General features: G+C 25.5%; 1 protein-coding gene across 2 annotated transcripts in view; it reads left to right on the top strand.

The window, feature by feature from the left end:
* The window catches only part of LOC107436269 (gamma-tubulin complex component 5), a 44471-nt gene that overhangs the window by 16691 nt on the left and 15714 nt on the right, over positions 1–12066 (top strand). For both annotated transcript variants that reach the window (XM_043053703.2, XM_071177549.1), the window contains exons 8-12: positions 1535–1628; positions 2946–3141; positions 5360–5559; positions 7088–7200; positions 11225–11418. In XM_043053703.2, the coding sequence (XP_042909637.1) occupies positions 1535–1628; positions 2946–3141; positions 5360–5559; positions 7088–7200; positions 11225–11418 (797 nt within the window). The remainder of the gene's footprint in view (positions 1–1534; positions 1629–2945; positions 3142–5359; positions 5560–7087; positions 7201–11224; positions 11419–12066) is intronic.

Genomic DNA, 12066 nt, shown 5'->3' with positions numbered 1-12066 from the left:
ATAAAAAATGTTTTATATGGCATAGAATCTATATATGCCATGTATCAATTCAATATATCATATATAGGTAATCTATATAGATTACAGATTTAATTAGTGAGTTATAAATTAGTAGAAAGCCTTGTTTCACCACAATATAAAAATTTTTGTGAGGTGACAGTTAAAGTAAATTTAGTTTTCTTAATTTTACCTGCACTTAAAACTTTCACTGTATGATTATCATGTTTTATATATTTACTTAAATATTTTATGTATAGGTTTTTTAATCAAAGTAAAATTTTAAACCTTAAAATTTGCTATGACTTTAAATATTTATGAAAAATTTCCTGCAAAAAAAATCTGTTGTAATTAGTATGTAACAGTGTTATAGTAAGGAGGATTAAAAAAAAAGAATCCCCCTGAATAACTTCGAATCTAATGATGAGATTTTCACATACTAGGATCCAATCTTAATGGATCAAGGGGGTGACCTAAAATTTACTAATTAATTAGTGCAAATGATATTTTAAGTTATGAAATCAGACGCAAAAATATATTTTCTCCGAGTAGATACCTTTTATTTGAAACATTTTGATTTCTAGCTCTCAAAATAAAGAGGGAGTCACAATCTAGAAAAATATGGTTCCAATAGTTTGGTCAGGAGAATGGTCCAAAATTTAGAAATTTTATTGTTAATTTTATTTTTTGCAAATTTGGAAATATTTCAAGAATTTTTTAAGCAAATTACAAAATTTTTGAACACTCATAATAATATAAAATTTGCTTATCCACAGATAATTCCATGCAAAATATAATTTTTGGTAATTATTTATTATTTTTCGTAATTTAATTTAATAATAGTCAAAAAAAGTTTAAAGGTAACTTATAAAAATTTTTTCCATTCTTTTAAATAACGTAATTTTATAACTCAGAATATAAAATTTGAGCAAATAGTTCCAGAGAAATCACATTTTAAAGATGTTGTGTATTTAAAATTCAATTTCTCAGGAGCTGTTTGACATATTTTGTTCAAATCTTGTATTTTGCTTTATTAAATTGCATTCTTCAGAATGATGTAAAATTGTGTATACCTTACTCTTCAAAATTTTCTAACTATTATTAAATAGTTAAAAAAATAATAAATAATTGTAAGAAATTATTTTTTGCACGAAATTATGTTTGAATAAACAATTTTTATAATTTTGAGGAAAATTTTTTTTGTTTAAAAATATTTCTGAGCTATGAAGAAATAAACACAAAGTTAAATTAAAGGGTCTAAACATTGGACCACTCTTTTGACAAAACTATCAGAACCATATTTCACAGATTGCGTCTTCCCCCAATATTTTAATTGTCTTAAATTAGATAAATGATTTATGCAAAAGAAGAAAAAAGTTCTGCTGTTTACTAATAATCTTACAAAATGAAAAATTATGACTAGAATGAGTAAATCTGTACAGTTTTGCTCACAGAAGTGTAAACGTTACTGTTTGATTTACTTTGTTTCAGTTTCAAAGATCAATATTTTGACTTTGCATTTTTGTTTTTGTTACAGGATGTTTTGTGGTGTACAAAATTTATTTATTGCACAATCTAAAGGCAAGGAATACATACCTAACTGTAAAGTTCACCTTTGTAACTTAACATCAGTAAGTTATTTGATTTTTGGTTTATTTTTATCGTTTTAGCATAGATTTGATTTGATGGATTCTGTGCATTTTTTAGTTATAATTATTTAGAAATAAATGTAAGTAAAAGTAAATTTAACTTCCAATATTCATAACTCAATTTATATTTTCTATATCATCACTTTGTATGCATTAAAAATCAAAATTCAAATTTTTTAAAATCCAAAAGAATATTATTATTGTCATTGAAATTTTTTAAAAATATCTTTTGAAACTTTAGTTAATTTGTTTTTATTAATATTTTATTTATAACTAAATGCAAGCCAAAGTAAACTTCACTTTGTAATTTCATCAATAAGGCTATACCACCAATTTGTATATTTTAAAAATGAAAATCATAAAAATTCTTAAAAATCAAAATTCATATTCAAATTTCATTGATATTAAAAAGTATCTTACACTTATTATCATTAACATAATTTTTAAATCTTTTTTCGTCAGAACTTTAGTTGAATTGCTTTTCTTAATATTATTTAGAAATAAATGTAAGTAAAAGTAAATTTGGCTTCTTGATGACATCAGTCATTCAATTTGTACCTCATCATCAATTTATAATTTGTATAAACTTTTCTTTTCCTTTTTGTTAAAAACTAGAACGATATTACACATATTACCGTTAACATAATTTTTCAATTCATTGTAATGATTTTTGCAATTTGAATCAACAATTTCTGTAAATTGTTAAAGGTTTTCGTTTTTTCAATTTAATCCCAAACTGCTTGACTGTCTTAAGCAATAGATTTCGCTATAAAGGAATATTGTAGTGGGAATATTGTATTTTATGTATTATATAAGTAACATACAAATATCTGTTTACAATATTTGTTCATTTTTTTAAAATCTAATTATATTGAATTTAAAATTCTATTTTTAGGTTTTATATCTTTTTATATAATATAAAACTTCAATAAGAATATTTATTTAAAAAATTCAAAGTCATATTTTTAGCATACATTTTAATTTTTGCAAGGGCTTATAGCTTTTAAATTAAAATTGATCAAGTATTTATCTCTAGTGTTCTGTCAGATATATAGAAATCATAGAACCTAAATTAGTGTGATAAAAACTATCAATAGCAACAAAAGTTATTGATATTTTTTCCATTGCATTTTTATTCAACATATATTTGTTATAATTTTTAAAATTTAGATTTTTATATTGTTGATCTAATAAAGTATATTAAATCTCTGTATGAAAATCTGATTCCTTTCATCATAATGCAGTTAATAAATGATGAATTAATGCTTTTTTTTTAATAATTATAAATTTTTATTTCAGTTAGGCTTAGGAGCAGTACTTAGTGAGTTCTGTACATATGCACGTAAGAGATCCACTCTTCATGACACAGCAAAAACCATCATTAAAGAACCTCACAATTGCCTTACTTACCAAGCCTATGGGGAATCTCTGAGAAAGCAATTGCAAATAATTGAAAGATCGATATGTGATATGGACAAAATCTTAAGAAAAGGAAGCAAGTATTTTTTCCATTCTATATTTTATTTTATCATTGAAATTAAACTTATTTCAACTTGAATTATGTATGTATTTATTTCTGTATTTGTATAAAATCCCATCGACCATTTTCACTAAAACCAAATAATGGTACCAATCAACCGGTTTTTTCTACAACAAGGGAAAACGATTAACCAAATACATGATTGTTACTTTGACAAACTAACATCATTTTGTTGCTAAAATGTAATGAATTTTATTTTTGAAAAAGCATTTTTTGAATTTTATTAAAATTTAATGAAAGTACTTTAATGTTTAGTTATTTTTACAAATGAACTGTACCATAATTTTTTTTTAATCTTATGTCCTAAACCATTAATTTCAACATTTGCTTTTATAAAAAAAAAATTATTGTTTTAGTTCCCATCAAATATGCTCTGGTTGTCAATTTGGTGGAATTTGCACTACCTTTCTTGGTCAATGAGAATTTACAGAACCTTTGTTGTACATTTGTTTATTATTCTAATTAGTGATGCAACAGATATCTGGCCAACATATTGGACTGAACACTTCCAGCTAATATAACAAATAATCAGCAGTTGCTAGATAATGCAATTATTCGGCTGAAGATCTGGCGTGAAATTGTTTATGAAAAATAGAATTTTTTTCTCCAATGCTCACTACTTTTGGCAACATAATTAACTTGTGGTAATTAACATTGATTAATTATTGTTGATTTTATGTGTGTGCATCATGTGAGCCTGATAACCTAAAACCCCAACAACATAAATGTCGAGAGAGAGAAATTATATCCCTGTCTAAATCTGGGACCTTCCTAGTACCAGACCAACTCTTTGACCACCATAGAATCAGTTGCAATAAAAAATATTAAAAATAGAACGAAAATTGCAATATTAAGCAATCAACTATAAATATTTGGTTTATTTGTAATATTTTCAGAAATATTATTACCAAATAAAGAAAATTGAAATACTTTAGAACATTGAAATGATGAAAATAATGTTATAAATATTGAAAATAATGATATAAATACATAAGTCAATAGTCACATTGTGATGTAAAGTGTTTTTATGAGCTTTAAAGTGTTCTCAAATGTATAACAAAAATATCTTATAAAATTGGATTCAATTCAACTAAAAAATCAATTTATAAAACCCTGATTGGGCCACTAATTTTGTATGGTTGTCGCATGCTAAAGCAGTGAACAATAATCAGTATTCTGAGGCTACAATTTTAAGAAAAATTTATGTGGCTATGAACAATCACAAATCTGGTGAATACTTTACAACCATAAATTCTACAAAAATTTCAAGAGCCCAAAATCGTTCAAATTTTTAATGTTTATCGAAAATGACTTGGACACTTATAGAGATTTAAAGGTCCGAAACCAGTTAAAGATCTGACTTTCAACCAGTCATTGGTTGTCAGTGAAAGAAAAGCTGCCACCCTCTAGAGGACTTGACAATGCTGAAAAAGTCGTCAGCATACTGGGTGTTAGAAACTGGAAATCTGTGACGCTGGATAGGTAGTAATGGTGGCAGCTGACTGGGATGCCTTGGTCTGCCCTCGAAAGTAGTACTAAAGAAGAAGTATATTAGTGCTGGTTGGTAAGAAAATTATTTAAATAATTTGGATCTCGTAAGAAAGTAAAATAAAAATTCATGCAAAGAGGGTAAAGGCAAGTGAACAAGCTATTTTAATTTTACTAGAATGTTAACTGATATGAAATTTCTGATATTTTTATGGAAATGTTTTTAAAAATTATAAAGAAATTTAATTTCTCTTTTTATCAATATTTTTGAATTTGTGAACAATAACTCCTTATTTTAATAACTTATTTGTAATTTTAAAATTAACTTATGTAATTAACTTCTTTGTGAATTAACCCTTATTTTTTCATTCAAGCAAATTTAATTATTCACTTGTAAGTTTGATGCTATCTTTCATCATTGGCTAAAAGGAACATTTTTTATTAGAATTCAAACTCATAGCTTCAAATGACATTTTGTCAAAATTCATAAAATATTCACTATAAAAAGTCTGTCTTAAGTAAATCATATGTTCCTGGCTCTCATTTATGACATTAAACAATGAATTTGATTGTATTGTTTATTGTTTTTCTTTTTTTAACCTTTTTAGATTGCATTTCACCTATTTTTAGAGTCTTAAAATATTTTTACTTTTCTTATATAAATCTTTTTTCTGATTTTTCACAGATGAAACCTTCACTTTAATGATTTTACAGAATAAAATGAAACCTTTGTTTCATCACATTGACCTATTATATAAAATTTATGCTGAAGTTGATTCTGAATTATCAAGTGTTGATGAGCCTCATGTTCGAGCATGCCTTTTGTTGAATTGTCTTTGGAATCTGCTTCTCAATCAAAGTATTCAAGACCAGTCATCCAATTCTGTAAGATTTTCTAGTTATTTTTCATTTGTGCACACTACGGTATTTTGTAGAAAATTATATATTTTTTTTAAATATTGAGTCAATAAAAAGAAAAAAGTACCTCTGTGGTTATATATTTGCCGGAAATTTTTTTAGTTTAGTTGAAAAATATTGATGTTTCTTTAAAGGATCCTAAAGTTTAAATTTCTTAGGTCCAGAATATTAATGATATAAACATTATCAAACAAATTTTAGGTTTTAAGTAAAAAATATATAGTTCTGAATGTATAGTAATAGTAAAAAAATTAAAATGATATGTAAAATTTAGGTGTTCCTAGAATAATTTTCATTTACAAATATGCAGATTTTCAATTTAAACTTGACATATTTTGTAGGGAAATCTGAAATAAATAATAACAAATATGCAGATTTTCCAATTTTCCACCCAATCTATAAGTATAGATTCTAGTTTTTTTTTCCTCTCTACAGTTTAAATTTTACATATTTGGTATGGAAATCTAAAATTTGAGTTATATTTTTGCTTTCAAAAAAATTCTAATCTACATTTTTGAATTTAAAAAAAAAAAGAAAGAAACATTAGGTCTTTTTCTAGAAACATAAATCATAAATATTTTTTTAATTTGTCGGAAAAATTTTCTGGAAAATATGGGACGGGAGCAGGACCTCTTTTAATCGACTTGTTTTGAATTTTGAAAAAAAAGTTTTTTTTTACACTCTAGTGCAGGCATTAAATTATAACTTAGCGATCTTCATTAATTTCCCCCAGATTAATAAGGATTCCTTTTTCAGATATTGCAAATTAATTTTATTATTTTTTAAATTATATATTTTTTATTTTATATATTTTTTATTTTATATTATTTTTTTATTTTATATTCTTTTTTTCTTCTATGATGCATGTTCTATATCATGTAATCATTATTAACTTCTGTTTTATAGCATATATGTTTTCAAATATTGAGTTACTGTGTGGTTGTGCATGCCGAACATGGCTTTTACACTAAAGGGTTTTGAGAAAAGTATCGGTATCTCGAACATCAAATTTTTAACAAGGACGGTTGCAATAGTTCAAAAAAGTACAATAGTACTCAGTTACAATAGTTCAAAAAATTTCACTTAAAAAAAATACATTTGAAACAATATCTTCCATCAGCTAAATACCTTCAAAATGACTAGTTTTTTTTAATTATTTAGCTTGTTTTATACTTAGGTAAATTTAAATCAGTGATGATTTGTGAACTTTATTTTTATTTGTTTGAAATATTAGAAAACTCTTTCCAATCTTAAGGGGGGGGGGGCATAAACTCTTCACCCCTGCTTCATTAACTTGCATGAAGGAAATCATGAAAAATATTTTTCTCTCTCTTAAAATTGATTTATAAAGAATAGGTGTATTGTGTTATTTATGTATGTTTAATTTATTTTGTTTTTGGTGGTAAGGAAAAACTTTTTTTTCTTGTCGAAAGTTTTAATTTTGTTGTGAATTCTTTGTCTTTGCTAATACTTAAACCAATATTTTAATTTCTAGTTGAATATTCTGCTTAGAATGTTCTTGGAAACATGCAAACCATACATTTCATTTTTGGAAGATTTAATAATTTTGGGATCATTTAATGGATCAAATAAGGAATTTTTTATCTGGTAAATATAACGAAAAATTTCATCATATAGAATCATTACTTTATTTTTACATTATAATGTAACAAAGATATTTGATTTTGTTTATTTTGATTAGTATTGTATACTATAATTTTTGTAGATAGTAGCCAACATTTTCATGTTATTTTTAAATGAAGAAAAAAATATTTTGCCTTAAAAAATTATCTGCTGGTGTTTATTTTCCTTAGTACTGTAGATTATAATGTATATGTAAATTATAAACAATTTGATTTTATTTGATTTTATTGAAAAATAAAAACATTTTGTCAAAAAAAAACTACATTTTCTTAGCTAAACTTTTGATTTTTATGAAAAAATTAAGTGAAGGTTGTTAACATTCAATTTAATTTATGAACATTTATTAAATTTTTTAACTGACTCACAAGCAATTAAATTAAGTAAAAAGCTATTCTAACCTGTTATTATTACCCAAATCATAATTTTTCTGCAATGTTTTATATATTATTGTTGTAAATTCAGCAAAAAATTACACAAACGAAAATTACTGACTTTACTTCGCTTTACTTAATTACTTTTTTAAATTTATTGAAAGAGCTAAAAAAGATTAAAAAATCTGTTTTTTTTTTTTTTTTTTTTTTTTTCTTTTTANATTTATTAAATTTTTTAACTGACTCACAAGCAATTAAATTAAGTAAAAAGCTATCCTAACATATTATTATTACCCAAATCATAATTTTTCTGCAATGTTTCATATATTAATGTTGTAAATTCAACAAAAAATTACACAAAAGAAAATCTTTACTGAACTTTTTTAAATTTATTGAAAGAGCTAAAAAAAGATTGAAAAATCTTTATTTTATTTATTTTTATTTATTTAATTTTTTTTTTTTTGCCTACATAATAAAAGAATTTAGACAGTAGACACTAAAATATTCAACACTCTTTATACAACAAATTTGGTTAATTGACAACATTCTGACGAAACAAATCTATGGCTTCATTAAAATATTCTAAAAAGAAATGTTTTATTGTTTTGTTATGTATTCATTTAAGTAAATTATCTACTCTAAAAAATTTATTATATTTTAAATATATACTCTGCAACTTGTGGATTGCTAGGCATCTTTAATCTTAATAGTAAGATCTTATAATCTCAACTTAGAATTTCTTGTTAATTTGAAGCTTTTTGTTTTATCTATTGATATTGTTCCAGATTAAATAATAACAATTTCAAGTTTTTGATGCAGCTTACTAAATTGAATAATTTTGTCAAGCCATTAATTTTTTTTATTTGACTTGTATTCTTGCTTGCAAGTTAACTATTTGTAATCAAATTATTAATTACATATTTATTTTATTCTTATCTAGCATCTAATGTAACATTCATGTTACTAACTTCTTTTTATTCCTAGAAAATTTTTACTTTTTTCAAGTGCATTGAAACTGACATGTTAACATATTATTGCAAAAATCTCCAACTCTAAATGTTTTAACTGTCACTCTTGGCATAAAAATAAGTTATTTATTTTAGTACCTAATTTTAACATCGTCTTGATTTTTCGGCTTTATTTTGTATTTTTGCTTTATGATGAATGCTATTTATGTTTAGTAATTTTATTTACAATTTCATGTTTGCATACTTCTTAAACATGTGTAAATTAACTGTGATTTGTTAGTCCAAGACAGCTAAAATTTAACTTTGAGCACTATAAAATAATTATCATTGAGCCCTGGACCAATAATCAATGATAAGGAGTGGTTTTCTCTTTTGGTTTTTTGATTATCATTTTCAAATTTAGTCTAACAAAATAGCATATTTCATCATAGTTAAGAAGATTGCACATTCTTTGTGTTATAATTTTTAATTCAAATTCACTTTATTAATTTTTTTCAATAAATATTTTAATCAAGACATGTAAACAAGCAAATGTGTAGGGACCAGTAATATCTTTTAGTCATTGGTTCACGTATCAGTGATTAAATTTTCTTAATTTCTACTCCTGATATTTGTAATTGTATAGTTTCTGTGTTTAATTATAATAATTTATTGCATCATACAATTTAAAGGAGTTTTTAGCAATAAGAGTTTGAAATTCAATAAATTTTGACACTGAATATTTCAGGGTGGTCACCCACCTGGTAAACCTTGAAAATCTGGAATTATCAGGGGATTTTTTTTATACTGAAAAAAAAACCTGGAAAAATCAAGGAAATTTGGACAAAAACCTGGAAAAATCAGGGATTTTTCTTTGATTTTTTCTCAATTTTACTAATTTAAATTATTTATTAATTTTCTTAATTAAAATTATTTTACCATCTGTTATACCCATTTTTAGATGAAAATTTATAGCTGAACATTTGAAATATTATCAACTTAGCAATACTTCACTTGCATCAAAATTAAGTCCATTATAACCCTGCTAAACTAAAATGCCACTGCAGGGTGGCCATCCACCTGGAAAACCTTGAAAACCTGGAATTATCAGGGGAATTTTTATACTGAAAAAAAAAAAAAAAACTGGAAAAATCAGGGATTTTTTTATTTGATTTTTCTTAACAAGCTTCATGAGCACCGGATCAGTATTGCATAAAAGTGGAGCCGGACGACCCAGCACAAGTCCAGAAAATGTGGAGCGAATACGGCCATGAGACGCATTGAGCTTTCTGTTGTGGTGTCCACATCCTCACTTAAAACTTTTCAGCCTATTGAAAAAAAAACTTTATTAGTTGCAGTAATACATGCAAAAGACAGAATATAAATATCTTGTTTATGTTCGAAGTTATGAATTTTTGAAGTTGTAAAGATAATTTTGGAACACCCTGTATATTTAAAAAAATCCAATGAAAAGTAATGTATGCACATTTTTCACGAAATTATTTTGAGATGTAATTCATGACTGTTAATTTTGTTTTATAACTAGCGTAGAATCTGGAAGACAAGAGAATTCCTAGACCTAGAAATTGGACAAATTAGACTTCATGATAGAAAAACCCGCATTTGCATTACACGAAGAGGAAAACATCGGAAACCTGCCACCGTTAGCCCGACGGTAAGGGCACTCCGATCCATGATAACGATACTTTACGTCAGTAATGTGGTCGGATTGAACCAAGAATAGAATTCAAATAGACCAGCCACCGCTAACTACGAATGTTAAATTGAATTATNTAGAATTGAAGGATTTGTTACGTCAAGCGCTCAGGTATCATAATTACTTGTTTTATTTTCTTCTATGTCATTTTGATTTATGTTGCTAAGTTAACTTTCAAAAAATTCTATGCCTGTCAACAGCATTTTTATTTAAGTTGTTTATTTTTATTTCTTTTAGAATTCGTAATTCTTTTAGCGAAATGTTTTTTAACCAAACAGAATTCTTTGCCGACTGTTTTCTCTATAAATGAAGAAAATAAAGTAAATATTTAAGTGTTGTGAAAAGAATCTTATTTAGTTCTACAAAGTACTTCATTAAAAATGAAAACTGTTGCCACCAGCGGAAAAGAAATACAGCCAAAATTTGGGAGCCACGTAGGAGAATTATATATAATAGATTTTACTAATTTAAATTATTTACTAATTTTCTTAATTAAAATTATCTTACCATCTGTTATACCCATTTTTAGACGAAAATTTATTGCCAAACAGTTGAAATGTTATCAACTTAGCAATACTTTGCTTGCATCAAAATTAAGTCTATTATAACCCTGTTAAACTAAAATGCCACTGGAAATTCCCATGGTTTCTTAAAGAATAGAGAACCTTTCCAGGTCACCTCATCCCCATGACTTGACCTGGCTAGCTCTCTATCCCCTCAGTCAAAGATGATAAAATAACATTTTAAATAAAATACTGTATAATATTGACACTTTTCTTGTACCCATTCTACACTTTATGTGAAAAAAAAGCACTTTGACCTGGAAATTTTAGGATTTTTACCTGGAAAAATCAAGGAAATTTAAAACCTGATTTTATTTCTGTATTTTATTTCTAACCCTGTATTTTATTTCTGACATATTTTTTTTTTATTTTACAAATTGCATCTGATAGGAAGAAGGATGTGTCAGGATTTGATGAGACTTATTGGGAGACTTCTTTTGGAGTGAGGCAATTACCAAGAAGTGAGAACTTTTTTATGAAACCTTTCATAACTGATATGCTGAGTGCAGGAAAGTCACTAGAAATATTGAACAAAATCAACTCATCACTGAAAATAGAACCTTTCCGACTGGATGCTGAGAAAGGTAAATATTTCCATATGTCAAATGAATTTGTTTTCTTAACAAACAAATTACTTTTCTCAAATAAATTTAATCAGTTTTAGAAAATTCAGTCAAATGAGTTTGTATCAGTTTTCGTAATAAACGAATTGCTTTATTTTTAAACAGATTGAATCATTTTGATTTTAGTTTTATGTTACACGACTTAGGTGACGAAAAAAAAAAAGTCATAACCAAGCAACAATCATCAAATAGACTCTCAATAGAAATAGATCTTTTACTAATTTTGCGAAATCAGGATGTTACTGTAATGCTGTAACTTTCTGAAAAATTACAAAAGTTTTCACTTATGTATATTTTAACTCTAAACATACTATAACCAATCAAATACCAGTTATTTTATGTTGTATTGCATTGTATTATAAAGTGTTCATATGTTTAATGTTATAAAAAATTATTTCCATGAAGCTATGCTGATTTGTTCATGTGAAATTTGCTACAAAAGGGAAAAAAATATATTCAATAATTTTACAATGTAAGTATTTGGCAAAATTCTTTTGTAATTTTGCAAATTAAATAAAAAAAATAATAAAATGGGATTAAACTTTTTTAATTAGTTCAATTTTTAATAATTGTACCTGAAATTTCTCTGGTTGTTACTAATCAAGTCTT

The sequence above is a fragment of the Parasteatoda tepidariorum genome, chromosome 1 (genome assembly GCF_043381705.1).
Source record: "Parasteatoda tepidariorum isolate YZ-2023 chromosome 1, CAS_Ptep_4.0, whole genome shotgun sequence".
NCBI classification, from domain to species: domain Eukaryota; kingdom Metazoa; phylum Arthropoda; class Arachnida; order Araneae; family Theridiidae; genus Parasteatoda; species Parasteatoda tepidariorum.
Note: the sequence above shows the minus strand (reverse complement) of the source record. Positions and strands in the feature narration are given on the sequence as shown.